This window comes from Asterias rubens, chromosome 15 (genome assembly GCF_902459465.1).
Source record: "Asterias rubens chromosome 15, eAstRub1.3, whole genome shotgun sequence".
NCBI lineage: Eukaryota > Metazoa > Echinodermata > Asteroidea > Forcipulatida > Asteriidae > Asterias > Asterias rubens.
In genome coordinates this window covers 2185293-2200687 of record NC_047076.1, presented here as the reverse complement: position 1 = coordinate 2200687, position 15395 = coordinate 2185293, and the positions used below count along the sequence as shown (strand labels likewise).

Sequence of the window (15395 nt, the reverse complement as noted above, 5' to 3'; positions counted from 1 at the left end):
TTTGGAGTGGCTAACATTTGGTCCTTGCACGCTATGTAAATATTGTGACCTTTTGTCCTATATGTTGTTACTCGACTTGTATTTGTGAAAATCTATGCATATAATAACATTTCTTTTATTTATTTACATTGTCCATCTCTGTATATTTTTCCCCCAGTATGTGTATGTATTGCCCCTATTTGTTCAATCTTGGTTATAAATCTTTTAATAGCAGTGTTCTGAAATATACCTGAATATTAAACGTTGGCACTTGTCTAATTTTTGTTTCCATGACAACAAGGGTAGGTTTTGACGATGCTGGGTTGTTTGACTTTGATTTTGGAAATGTGATTAATGTAATTCAAACCTGGGTTATTAAAAATTACGTATCAATGTAAAAATATATATCTTAAAGTATGAAATTATTTTTCCTAATATTTTGTAAATTTCTAGTGTAATCATAGAATGCTGTTTACTATGGTAATTTGGATGTATTAGTTTTGCAATTTTGTTGCATATTTTATCAGAAATTATCAAAGAATAATAAATTATTCCTTGCAATTGATGGAGTTTAATGAAGGACTGAATCACGTTAAGAAAATCAGAGGCTGTTCGAATAATTATCATTTGAAGTTCATAATCTATTAACAATTGTTTATATAATCAGGTCTCGATTTCACAAAGCACTATTGTTCATCTTTAAGGTAGGGGTCATCTTTTGGCAATGTTGTGCTGATGTGTTGGCAAAATTATCAAAAACAAGACTATGAAAGTCACAAAATGAATATTTCCCTTAAAGGAACGTTACAGAATCGGTAAGAACAAAACCCATCTATAGATCACAGATTCACAGCAAACTTATACGGTCTAATGATGATGATAGTAGAAAACATTACAAAACCTGCTAAGCACCAAAAACATGCTTAGCACTCAAAGTGATAAGCAAAGACAATGCATGCTAGCAGAAACAAGTTACAAGCCCAACTGGCATTATGTTTACTGTATTGTGACCACCAGTGCCCTCCTTATTCACAATATCTTCTACTCAACTTCATAGAGCTGCTTAAGCATCCAAAATTGCTTACCAGTGTATCTGCTAAGCAAATGTGAGCAGGATCCTAGATACAGATGGTACACTTGACATAGTATCTCGACTGGTAATCTTATTTTGGTAAGCATAAATTTGTTATGCTAAGCAACTTTGTTGTGCTTTAGCAGCTCACTATTATATAAAAGTATGCCCAGATTGAGTGACCAGGGGTCGACTTCACAATGAGTCAGGACTAGTCTTATCTCAATAGTTAGGCCGAGTTATCTTCCTAAATTTTAATATCTCCTGGGACTAGTCCTAAAGTTAGGACTAGTCCTAAAGTTAGGACTAGTCCCCAACTTTTTGTGAAATCGACCCCCAGATAATAAAGGTACCTAAAGTGACACTGACCCAGCACCCCCCCCCCCCCCCCCCCCCCCCGTTATTTACCAGCTACCACCATGTCAACATCAATCTATGAACCAAAGGTTACATATTGAAATCATAAATTTCTGGCTTTATTAAACCCTGTTCCTGTGTAATACATTTTATGCTAATGACTATACCCGTGAGGTGAAGACCTCTATGCCTGTATAAATAAATAAATAAACTAATTGAAAATAAAATCTGAATATGTTCGATTGAGTTTGAGTTCGTTTTATTTCTGATTCTGACATTACTCGCCTCCTAGAAACCAAACCCCGTTTTCAAGCTTCTCAAGTCGCACCTTTTCTCATTTTTGCTCCCCAAACCTGGAGTGTACTCACCATCTCAATCAGAGAATCTGACTCTATCGAATTCAAGAAGTGCATTGATTGATACCCAATCTATTGTGCTGAGCATTCTTGATGTATTGTTTGCTTTAGTGTCTTGTAGGTATGTATCTGGCTTCTTGAGAATACCAGAAGGACCCAAACCATTGTACCACCCCTCTTGCACCAAAAAGAAGTCTGCGTCCTCCCCACTTGCTTCATACAGCAAATAATAATATTGGTAAGGGCTCTCTGAACTGCACATTTTTTCATGGGCATATCTAATAACATTTTCTCCTGTTAATTTCACAATTAATTATGGTAATTCAAAAGAAGAATTGTTAAACGTTTCACATGCCCAGTGTACTTATATCTTGCCTGTCAGAAAAAGGCTCGGAGTTGTACAATGTCACACATGCCCATTGCTAGACCTAGTAAAATGGGCTCTGCACTAATTTAAAAAAAAAAAACTATTTAGTGCGAAATTGTAAAAAATTGTTTAATGAGTATAGTAGGAAAATGCAAAGGTCAATTTGTTTTTAAATGAGTACAGGGCCCCAGTTACTAGGTCTGGCCATGTGTTCTTATTCCTCCATGGTCTGGCCCCCAGCCCGCAATCATCCAATGCATGCTTCGGATAGCTTTTTCACTCATTTTTACAAAAAGGGATATATCAATCAGGTAAATTAGATACTATATTATTTTATTGCGAATGAAAAAGTGGTGGCGCCATACGGAAACTTTTCCCATGCTTCTTAAAGGCTTATTGTTTGGCCACGTGGTTCTCGAGCCTGATGGCGTACTTTCCTGCTGCTGAAAGAAGCATTCAGAGTTCACTTGCCTACAATTCAATACATTATTGAAAACTTGGGCTTGCTGAGGCTCGCAAAAAGACACTTGAGAGGCAACCTAAAGAAACATATAAGATCATCAGAGGTTACGCATCATGTTACTTGCTTTAGCTCGTAAAGAAGTGGCACTTCTTCAAGATATAACACAATATCACGCCTCGACGTTCGTATGATTTCTTTTGCATAAAAAGCAGTGCAAGCTCCACGGAGACATGTCGACCTTCTTCGGCCGAGCTGAGCTGAGAGAGCGGCGGGAACTACACAAATACTCGTTCTCGCCCGCTTGACCCATGTGATGAATGGTGGCGGTTCTAATCTAGCCAGGTAAATAAATTCCATGTATTTGTTAACAATCATAATTTAACACGTTTGGTTAACCATTTTTTTATTCACCGATGTGTGTTCCTGTTTACGCTGTATAGTTTCCCGAGCTCTGTGAAAAAACACCCTGCAGGCTAGTCTTGGTTCCAAGACCATTGGTGTTGCGCGGTCACACACAACCAACGTTCCGATTATGCATGCACGGCAAAAACTGTACACGCTTGTAATGAACGAACGCTAGCTGGCGCTCTGTTTCTCTGATTTAGATCTCACTCCTCAGAGCATGGAGGAACTTCCTCCATGCTCAGAGAAACAGTTGTGTGTGACCGCGCATTACCAATGGTCTTGGAACCAAGACTACCTGCAGGCATACTGTGGGACTCGAACCCACGATCCCCGATGCGAATTTTCAAACGATGTATAAATAACATGCACCTGCATCAAACTAGGTTGTTTGAGTGGTTTTCCATGCACTCTTTGCAAAATTCCTCTTCTATTTTTCCCTTCTTTTTATAATTAATTTGAAAATACCACACCCGTTCTATATGAGGATACTGGGAAAGCTATAGGGCCTGCGAATTGTTGAGACTAAAATAACTCCATAACAATGGTTTAGGTTTTTTGCGTGTTGCGTTTTTCCACTTCTTTCGTGTTGTCTTTTGAATAAATAAATAAATAATAAAAAAATAAAAAAATTAAAAAATAGTAAACATTGCATGTGGTGGCTTGCCACGGGTCACATGACGTCATGGTATATGAGTTCAAAGAATTTTGGTTACGTGTGGAAGTTCAACTGATGGTCTTATACCTAAAGTTTTCTGCTGTGAACAGAGAAATAATAATGAAACACCATAGTTACAGACTTTATGTTATTATCAATTTTATTGTATTTTATTGTATTTTGTGTATATTTTTTAAACTCATTTTGTGATTGTTTTGTCAATAAAAGAATCACTGTCATTTTATTTTAGTATTTTTATTATTCGATTGACATCCATTTTCATGTTGTGAATTTGTTATTAAAGTTGTTCAAGTCTAGTGCTACCATGCTGTGTCTTTTTTTGTGCAAAACAGCCGGGTTTTCAAAACATCTAACAAAATGCAGTAAAGTGTTTATCTATACATGGCACGTCTGTAAGTATGTGTAAAAATAATGTATGTCATTGCAAAATATTCCACACTGAGTTGGCCCAAAACCGAGAATGTCGACCGTGGCGTTGCCAACGGGTAAAACTACCCAATGGACTACTACAGCCAGTCTATTACATATCGCTGCGCACACGTACCGCGCGAGGGGGAGGCGCGCAAGCTTTGACATGATGACGTCGTAACTGTTGCTATTTTTAGAACTGGGATTCCCCGGGCTGTGCAATACTTCAATCTGGAGATCGGCCAGTCTGCAAATTGGTGAAATAAAGAAACGCCTTTAGCCCTAATATGCCCCAATTCACTCGACTGTGGTCATTAAAAGGAGGTGAACACAGAACAGATACGACACATCAGTATGGTTGTTAAGGTAAGAATTTGTCGGTAATGTGTATGTTTAGAAAGCCACTCCAGGCGTTTTCATGCAGTATAAATTTCTGAAAGTTCGACTGGGTTGATGACGACTCGACACTAGACACTAGACAGTGCAGCAGTCATGTCACTTTGATTTCCTTCTAGTTTCTACGCCGCCTTCGGCCGGGTTAGGTAGTTGCAGCATAATGTTGCTCAACATTTGTTCAGGACAAGAATGAACAAGCAAGCAACAAAGACAATAACTATTTGTACTCCATTAATTAATAGAAATGATTGTTATATCAGGCTGAAACAGAGTAAATAACTTTTTGTTTGTTCAAGATCTGTTAAACACTAACAACAGGGCATGCAGCTAGGGCTAATCCTAGAACTATGACACATTATGAGGTTTTGTTCCGCTATCGTCTCCCGTAACGGGATGCATTTAGTGACCTCTTTTTGTTGCTACTACCTAAATTGTGAAGAAGGCCGTATCTGCAGTTGTGTCTACAGCTACGGCTACGGCTAGATCCCTGCTGTCATGCATGAAAGCATACAGTTCCCATTAGTTACAGTCAAAGCCGTAGCTGCAGCTCGTTGTTTAAAACAAACAAGCTGGAAGTCATATCACAATGAAGATTGAAAGATTATCAGACTATTTATCAAAATATACCTACCCCGTACTACTTGTATTGCTTTTTGCTCAAGATATCATGCAGTAAAGTATACAAATTCATTTGAAAATCACAAGACTGCAAGGCTATGTACTGGTCTTGACTCTGTCCCAATACAAAAATTACGGGCATCTGGGGCTGATTTCACAAAGCAATAATGTTCATCGCAAGACAAATTTTCAGTAGTGATTTGTATTGTGACACATCACACTTTACTTAGCAACTACGATTGATTTGGCATTACAATCAATCTTAGATTTTTTGTGAAATCGGCCCCTGGCCTGTGGTCCTGAGTAAATTTTAAGCCATTTCCACCTTGAACTATAAAGTCTCCAAATGAAGTGTTTGAAATCCTAGGAGCAGTTTAATATTTCAAAAAATTAGCGTAAGTTACAATGGCAACGGTGAATCAGTGACTTTCAGACCGACATTGAGGGAGGGATTTCATTCAACTGCAAAAATTCTGACAAAGATTTCAGGCCTGAAGTCCTTCTCAGATTCAAATATTTCAATCAGAAATTACCTCTTTTAAAAAAAAACTATGTCACATCAGAGGAGGGAGTCATTTCTTCAACAATGTCTTGTCAACAGCTCTCTCTGTTGCTCGTTACAAAGTATTTTTTTATGCTAATATATTATTTTAATAATTATCAAATGTTTTGTTGTTGTTTCAGATTTGATCCCTGCCTTAGAGGAAATCAGACATGCACCAGGACAGGAAGTCTTGTAGCAAAGTTCCTCAAGTTTTAACTTCCACAATTAAGAATTTTTTTTTTTAACAGTTGGCCAAATACCACACCAGACAAACATTTAAGTCAGATGCATTTCATCCCAGCATTAAATAAAACCAAGTTTTTAAATGAACATAGCATCAACTTTTCATAAAGCATAGACGCAAACAATTTCTGCCCTAATTATATAACAGCGTTACAATGGCTGCTAGTGCTAATTGTGAAGACGTTCAAGGTGTATCTCCCTTTAGAAAAAAACTTTTCCGCATCACCAAAGGGCTGTCTGAAACAGACGTGAAGGATATGATTTTTCTGGCTGCCATCCGTAAAAAGGCTGGAGAAAAAATGGAGACTCCACTAGACGTATTTAAATACCTAGAGGAAACAGGACAAATTTCAGAAAGTAACGTAAGTTGCTTAGACCTCTTATTAAAAGATATAATGAGAGAGGATTTGAGAAAGATCTTGCGTGAGAAAATGACACCAGGTGAGACATTTATTTATTTTTTTAAGTGGAGGGGAGGGGGGTGTTACACTGAAATGTTACCATTTTGTTCTGACAGTTACTGAAGTGCATTTTTTACCAAGTCAAATGCCTAGTCAATGATGAGACAACCTACACGTAAAAATACTACAGTAACCTAACTTAGCCTGGCCATTCATAGCAAAACAGCATAACTCGACAAGTGACATTTTTTTAGATTTAAGCAAGTTCAGAGATAAGCTGTTTTGCCAACGATGTGTTTAAAAAGAGGCTGAGATAGGACATGTTATATAGTCACAGCCATACCTAGTCAACCGTTGAAAATTTGAAATTGAAAAAATCCAAAACTTTGAGTTGGGCAGTTTGGGCTGTTTTGTCTTGGAAGGGCCGAGCAGGTCCAAGTCAAAGTTTGTTTCAATTTTAGATTTTTGTTTATTATTTTATTTTTATCAGGACGGGGTAAAACTCCACCACCTGGGTTTTCACAACAAACTCCACCATTCGGAGGTTCTGGCTTCAGTGGAGAGGTAAATCAGTTGACAGATTTGAAAAGACCACAGCATTTTACTCGCCCCTCCCCACCTCAAATCAATCAAAGTAAAACAGAAAGACAGATGCATCAAGCCAAAAGTGCATCAGAGGATGCAGCGCTCTCCAGTGGCCAAAGTCCGACAGGAGTATACAACATTGATGGCGGTCAAACCCTGCCAAAGTTCAACCAAAGCACCCCTCGTCGCCTAGACCAGCAAGGCAATCAAAGTATCAGACCAAACATTTTTGCCGATGTTTCTACACCTCCTACAAGGGGCTCAGTGCCTACTACCCCCTCTTCTGGCCAACGACCCACACGCTCAATAAGCCTCCTTGATATGCCCATACTAGAGGGAAAGTTGGGGAACATGTCTTTGAAAGATCCTTCGCCTTCAAGTGTAAATGACGATCTGCAGACAGATTCTGCCCAGAGAGTTCTTGAAGATGGCGCCTCATCCTCTCGAAGCTCAAGCCAACGTTCTGTTTGGGAACTTCCTGTGTATTCACCTCAGGAAACCCAAGAAAAAAAGACGGAGATGAAAGCAGCAGATCAATCCATAGAAGAGCTGATGCTGTCCATCAACAATCTGACAGAACAAAAAGAAGTCCGAGATGCTAGAGCTGCAAGCGGGTCACGTCCAACTTTGAGAGCCTATCAGAAGGAACTTGCAGAGAGGCCCTTACGAAAGTTTGAGAATCACATCATCTGTGCTCCTACTGGCAGTGGAAAGACTCTCACAGCCGCCTTCATCTGCTACCAGTACATGAGACGATTTCAGACAGCAGTAGACGAGAAGCACTTCAAGGCTCTCTTCATTGTCCATATGCGGCACCTGACTTGGCAGCAGAGGAATAATTTCCTTCTCTACTTCCCGAATAAGCAGGATGTGCGGGTAATTGGTGAGCAGCAGACTTTCAAAGATGCTCTTAAGTTTGACGAGGAGATGCCAGCAGTCCTGATGTTGACTGCGCAGATTTTTGTCAATGCGCTGAAGTCAAAATCTATCAAGATAAACGATCTTGACATGCTTATTTTTGACGAGTGTCACCACACCGATCAAAAGCACCCTTTCAACGAGATCATGAAGACTTATCTGAAAGAGAAGTACAAGCAGCCTCGGCACCAAGTGGGGGTTTCTGGTAGGGCTCTCCCTTTTATTATTGGTCTAAGTGCTTCTCTGGGCGTGGGCCATGAGTTGACAGCTCTTGGACATCTCCAGACTCTCTGTGGGAACATGGATTCCAAAGGAGTGGTGAGAGTTCTTGAAAACGTAGAGGAACTGAAAAGACATGTCAATAGTCCAGATGAGGACACCATCAAACAGGCGCTACCAAGAGATGCCCACGATCGGGAGTTTGGTGACCTCCTGGAGGTGATCATGTTGGAGATTGAGGGTCAGCTTCCAGAAATAGTTGAGCATCCATTGCCTTCACATGGTACAAAGCTTTATGAGACTGAGGTCAAGAGACGCCTCATAGAAGCGGAGTCCCAGAGATCGGCCAATCGCACGGATATCATTGTCTACATGTACTTATACGAGTACAATCGTGCCATGATTCTCTATGATGATCTAAGGGTCAAGGATGGAGTTCGACACTTGGAGGAGTTTCATGTCAGTCGATATGTTCACGATCATCCAGACCAGGTACCAGTTGAGGAACACTGCCGGCGCCTCTTCAACTCGCTACTTCCTCGAATGAAGGAACTGGAGAAGGACGAAGGGCAGCATAGCAACCACAAGCTTGGGGAACTTGCTCATGTTCTACATGAGATCTTCTCGGATAAACCTGAATCTAAAGGTATTTCTTTGCTTTTACCAGCTGTTAGCTTTTAATAGTAATACTAATAATTACAACATTTATAGAGCGCTAAATACGGAAATTTCTAGGCACTTTTACCAGATTGACAAAACAGATGGGTTTTAAGTAGTGATTTAAAAGTGTCCAATGAAGGAACTGCTTGAATGTGGGTGGGTAGTTTGCTTCTTGCTCCAAATTGTTGGAGCTTTGATTGAAAAGGCGCTATCGCCATAGCATGTCATGGTGCGGGGTACCGGGGAAAACTGGAAATGAGCGATTTGAAGAAGATTGAAGGCTCATTGTCTAATTCTTTTGTTATGCGCTTGTGTCCATTTTATGGAATGGGGGCAATACAAATCAATAAATGAAAACGATTACACCTTTTTTTTAAAGTAGGATTTTAAACTTTGCATGGTGGAGATTTAATTTGCCTCATGTGACAAGATCGTACAACCAATCTAGTTACTCAAACTTGGTCAGAATTTTTGTTGCTAAAAATTTCAGGATAAATTATGAGCTGGTTAATCCTTTTTCCTCCCATCAGGAATTATTCTCGCAACCATGAAAGTAGCTGCCACCGCTCTGGTTGAGTTTCTGAGGTCTTCAAATCTCCTGAAGTCCTTACCATGCAGGATCGAACCACTCAGGCTGGTTGGGCAGGGCAGCCTAGAAGATGACTGCCTGACAGAGGCTCAACAGAAGGAGGTTCTGAACAGTTTCAGAAGAGGTGAGCTGACTGTAGTTTGTTTAGATGATCTTCCCGTCAAGAGAAATCGGCAAACCACCTGCAAGGAGATATAAATGCCAAGCTGGCAACAGCCAATCTTTCTCTCATACAAATATTGCTTTAATGTCTATGAATATAAAATTGCACAAATCAAGAAATTGTGATCCAGTAACTAGACGACAATACTTAATCTAATTGTTTAATCTTAATCTTAATTAATTGTTATTACATGGTGTTACCGCAAACTTTTCTATATAATACTTAATCTAGTAATTTTGAAATCAGCGGTTTACGCTTGGTAGGATTTGAACCCACAGCCATGTGATTGTAAGTCCTGACAGGACCAACCACTAGTATTAACTTTTGAATCATGTAATTTTAGTCCTGCAAGAATTGTAAAAACACAGGTCTGGCAGTGGTAAGTCTACTTTTCATTGTTCTCGGTCGCAGTCTGACCTGTGGGCTCAGTGTCTGACCTCTTCGTCTCCTTGGCTCTTCACTCTGTTGTAGATGCTTTTAATAGTATCCATGTACATCCGCTCTTGATAAAAAAAACTCCATTCTACCAGGAGCTCAAACAAATTCAGCAAATTTGTGAATCGTCTCTCGATCTCAGTATCCAACTTAATGAAATCTTTAACTCCATTTCTCTGCAGATGATGGCTGTAACATCTTAGTGGCTACAGATATCGCTCAGGAAGGCCTTGACATGCCAGCCTGTAGCTTTGTCATCAGGTATAACTTCGTCAGTAATGAGATCGGCACGGTCCAGTCGAAGGGACGAGCACGTGCAAGTGGGAGCCAGTGCTTCCTCATCGTGGAAAGGTAAGAAAGTTATCAAACAAACGCGTTGTCTTTTCTGCTAAGATGTTGTTCAACTGATTCCCCTGTGGTATTAGTATTGAAGTAATTTATTTTCAAGATATAAAATATCGTTTCGATTGTTTGTCTTTAGTTTGTGTATTGCATGTATGCAAAGAGTTTTGCTCCATGGTAGGAACGTTACAAATTGAATTGAATTGAATTAAATTGAATAAGTTGTCTCACTAATTTGGGGTTGGAACAAAAAACAAAGAAAAGTTTAATCATATGGGACTTGAACCAACGACCTCCAGTTTAACGTGCTGGTACTCTACCATTGGAGCTATCTAGCTCTATGTTGACTGTCTTCCTATTTTGTCAATATGTTTGTTCGGGGTGCCAGTCGAAGCTATACAACCATTAGTTGCAGTGTAGCAAGGAATCACACCCGTGACCCTTTGTCTACTCGCTAGGATGCAGCAGCCAGGGGATCCTTAAAGCCATTATACACTTTCGTTAAACAGTATTGTCCAAGTCCCACACTTCGTGTATCACAACTTATATATAAAACAACAAACCTGTGAAAATTTAGGCTCAATCGGTCATCGGAGTCGGGAGAAAAAAAAACGGGAAAACCCATTCTTGTTTCCGCGCGTTTCGCCGTGTCATGACATGTGTTTGAAATAAATCCCTAATTCTCGCTAACGAGAATTTATATTGTTTTACCGTTTTCTCAAAAAGTAAAGCACTTCATGAACTATTATTTCAAGAGAAGTCTTTCACCATTACCTTCTGTAAACCCTGTAAAATATTTGTAAATCTGTGAACTTTTTTTGTTTTTTCTGTACCGAAAGGGTCCAATGGCTTTAAGGGGATGAAACCTTATACAAATACTTAAACCATAAAATTAATTTGATTAAATGAGTTTATTCCCATGATCAGTGGAATAAAAGAAGGAGTTACATTATGTAGTTGGGTTTTGCAAAAGTGGCATGTTTAAAAGGAACATTTTAAAGTCATGAAGGGCTCTGAGGGCCTTGGTAATAGTGCCCTCCATGTGATTTTTAGACCTGTGACAGTGCTACTATAGGTTGTATCAAGAGCTTGTTATTTTTTTCACATCAGAAATTCCCAAAATGAAAAGAGAGAGTATGAGAATCGCTCAAAGGTGGTCAGAATGGAGAAAGCAATGGAGGAGCTGGAAGCCATGGTGGAAGAGGATCGGCTTGTCAAGATCCAGGAAAAACAGGTAAGACACACCCGTCAGTAAAGATTGATGCATTACTGAGGACTCGACGTAACCCACGGCACTCACAACAATGGGAGATTGTTAGACGGTCCTTTTTCACAGTATTGCGTGTGCTCAGACCTACGCCCGCAGCACTGAGCACTGCACGCACACTCAGAGCTGCAAAAAAGGACCATTATGGCTGCTGCCGCCAGCATCCCAAAAGTGCCCTGTGCTTTTTCCTGGCCAGATCCTGACCCGATGCCAGACCCGTCCCAGATTAAACATCAATTAACCTGGTGATGCCAGATCTGTCCCAGATCAAACATCATCTAACCTAGTGTGGCCAGACCTGGCTCAGATCTAACATCGTCCAACCTGGTGTGGCCAGACCTGGCCCAGATCAGACATCATCTAACCTGGTGTGGCCATACCGGGCCAGACCTTGCCCAGATCAGACACCATCTAACCTGCTGTGGCCATACCTGGCCCAGATCTAACATCGTCCAACCTGGTGTGGCCAGACCTGGCCCAGATCAGACATCATCTAACCTGGTGTGGCCATACCGGGCCAGACCTTGCCCAGATCAGACACCATCTAACCTGCTGTGGCCATACCTGGCCCAGATCTAACATCGTCCAACCTGGTGTGGCCAGACCTGGCCCAGATCAGACATCATCTAACCTGGTGTTGCCATACCTGGCCCAGATCTAACATCATCCAACCCGGTGTGGCCAAACCTGGCCCAGATCAGATATCATCTGACCTAGTGTGGTCAGACCTGGCCCAGATCTAACATCATCCAACCTGGTGTGGCCAAACCTGGCCCAGATCAGATATCATCTGACCTAGTGTGGTCAGACCTGGCCCAGATCAGATATCATCTGACCTAGTGTGGTCAGACCTGGCCCATATCTACTATGATCGGGCCCAGACATTGCCAGGACCTGCCACGCCTAGCCCAGATCTTGAAAAGACGTACCGGTACATGGTTAGCTGCAGGTTTTCGCTGTATGGATGAAACATTTAACCCCATTTCCCCCTCATTGTATGAGTTTGGGTGTCATGGCCGAGTGGTTAAGAGCATCAAATTCAAGTCATCGGAGTGTGGGTTCGAATGTCAGCTTCAAAGGTATGAAATAGTAATAATTAATATTAATACTATTTCATGAAATAGTAATAATTAATATTATTACTATTTCATACCTTTGAAGCTTAGAAAGATGGAAACAAATTAAAAAGTACGCCTTCATGTTGTTTCTCGTTTTTTCAGGACGCACGAATAAAAGCAATAATCAAAGCTGAGGAGCAGGAAAAGCTCCAAGGCAGTATGCACGATCTTGAGAAGATCGACATTCATTGTAAAGAATGCTCCGCCTACATTTGCAAAGCGTCAGAGCTGCGACGGAAAGGAACTGCTGGTCATGTGACTTGCATCAGTCCGGACTTTGGTAGCAAGATTACAGAGATACAGTATAGCAGACCACAGCGATATCGAGACACAGAAACAACTGGTGGGTATTAATTTCTGTCTTTGTTCAACTTGTCTTTACCTTTTGGTTCCTCTTTAGTTCTGTTTGTCTGTCCATCAGGCGTCTCACTCAACCAGGCAGAGTGGGACTCTGATCTTCTGATGATCAACTTCTTCTGTCTATTCCTACTGGTTCAAAATCTCTTGGGGACAGATCCTTTTCTATAGCTGGTCCCAAATAGTACAACTCTATCCCCATCAATATCCAGAATGCTCCTTCTACCGCCATTTTCAGGAAATGTCTTAAAACTTTTTTTCCTCATAACCCTCCATCTTTGTCTTCTTGTTTCTCATCTTTTCTGGTCAGCGCTTTGATTTTTTTTGCAAAGGCACTATATAGCTACCTTTTATTATAATTATTATTACCAAATCCAGAATTCTAGAAGATGCCTCATACTTATTTGATATATATCCCGTCTTCAAAGACTGGATTTATGGGTACTTCTTAAATTCATTTTTCTTGGTTTTTATAACCTTAATGTTTTGTTTAGAGGTTTTTGTAAAGTAATGAAACTAAACGTTTGAATTGAATTGAATAATCTTCAGGAGAACGCTGGACTCTAATGCAGTCTGTTTTAAGAAGTGTGGTTACTCCAAATATCCATTTCTCTTTCTGTCCTTGTTCAACCTGTCTGTCTTTACGTTAATTGCTTCTCTTCACCCGGGAGTATAAATGGGTACCTGCGAGGGTAGAGTTGATATTATGTATGAAAAGCTTTTGGAGTGCTACGGTTGCCCATAACAGGTTTTATACTCCCTAGGGAGCTGAGAAAGACTAAAGGATGTTATTGGCTCAATAGACTGTGCAAGTCTCGCGCGCACCGGAGCAAGAAAACACGATAAACGAAGAACTTTATTTTTATGAAATCAAATCTTTGCTTTCAATTATTTTTAATGCCAAATCTTAGCAACAAAAATACTCATTACAGCCTGTTTAAATAAGTTTCAGCTTTCAAAACAAATATACAATTAATCGGTTATAGTTGAAAGTATAGAAAAAAGTAAAACCCTGGGACAAGGGTGTTTATTTGATCTTAAATTTTTTGAAACCACTGTTGTAAATCTACGCCCGAATGTGAAACAACTAAAAGCTGGTTTATACGCAGACGCACAATGGTCAAGAGGGCGTAAAATTAATGCTTGACGCAGTTTAAGGAGGAAGCCGACACATAAACAACCAACGAAAAGGCTTTTCACCCCGTGCGACCAAACAAGCGTCTGCGTAAGTTTTGTGATCAGAGATGGGCACAAAGTCTTAATTTTGTTCAAGTAACCTGACCTGAGGTCAAGTACAAATATCGGTTTTCTTCGTTATTTTGTAAAATTTATTTTTCCTTTTTTATGTGTTGCTCAGTAGTATTACATATTCAACAACATATGTAATTTTCATGGTCATAAATTACGTTAAACTAAAATAATGGATGGAACAAAATCTCTCCAACGTAAAACCCCTTAAGGTTGGGACCACAAAGGTCCTGGAAGTTCAAATACGTGTGAGACTTGCACAGTCTATGCCCAGGATACTGATGTAGCGCATCAAGACGGTTATTGTGAAAATGTGCTTTATAAGAACTAGTTATTATTATTACTATGTAGGTAGATACTTATAGATACTTAATACTGTTAAGAGTCAACTCACGAGCAACAATCTTGAAAACAGCTCCAATTTGTCATTACAGGTCTCATCAAATGTGCCACTTACACCTGCAAGAAAAATCTTGGAACAATGCAGAAGTTCCTGTTGCTAGACCCCCCTCTCGGATACGCACTGAAAGCAGACAGCTTCAAGATTGTCTTCTCTCGCGAAGGAACTGCAAAGGTTCCGAAGCAGTGGAAGAAAGCTGGCTTTGTACTTCTGCAGGACGAAGATGAGTTCTAAAACCAGATTTGTGACTGGTACCTCCTGGGCCCAATTTCATAGAGCTGCTTAAAGGACTTGGGTACTCTTTGAAGAATGTCAACAGATTTACATTAAACTTACATGGTTTAAAGGATATGATTGTGCTTCCTTTAAAATATTACTTGCTAAGGTGCTGTAGTTTTTGAGAAATGAATAAAACAAGTCACAAAAATCGTTTTGTCTCAGTGAGACGAAAGTTATTTTAGCATGACGTATTAACCAGCTTAACTGGTAAATACGTTTTACATGATAAAGCTTGGAGACTAAAATTAATTTCAAGACATTTGTTTACTCAGTTCTCACACCTCAGCAAATAATATTTTAATGGGAAGCTTTCTACTATCATTATCTTCAAACTGTGTGAGTTTGATGTAGCCCTGACGACATTGTGTTTTGTGTTACAAAATGTACTGACACCCTGTAAGCAGAAAATGTCGCTTAAGCAGAAACTACCAGGATACAAGTAACAAATTGTGCATGTGATGTCATGGTAATTTGACTGGTAACCTTATCCTGGTAAGCAAAAATTTGCTGCGCTTGGCTACCTTGCAGCT

The 15395-nt window shown here is 40.0% G+C and overlaps 1 protein-coding gene across 1 annotated transcript; it reads left to right on the top strand.

Annotated features, from left to right (window-relative positions):
* Positions 1 to 4303: 4303 nt before the first annotated feature.
* Positions 4304 to 14900, top strand: LOC117300078 (probable ATP-dependent RNA helicase DHX58). Its single transcript, XM_033783759.1, has 8 exons — positions 4304 to 4449; positions 5782 to 6325; positions 6776 to 8653; positions 9198 to 9380; positions 10037 to 10205; positions 11307 to 11430; positions 12684 to 12924; positions 14621 to 14900. The coding sequence occupies exons 2-8, from the start codon at positions 6040 to 6042 to the stop codon at positions 14818 to 14820; spliced, it is 3081 nt and encodes a 1026-aa protein (XP_033639650.1). The 5' UTR covers positions 4304 to 4449; positions 5782 to 6039; the 3' UTR covers positions 14821 to 14900.
* Positions 14901 to 15395: the final 495 nt, after the last annotated feature.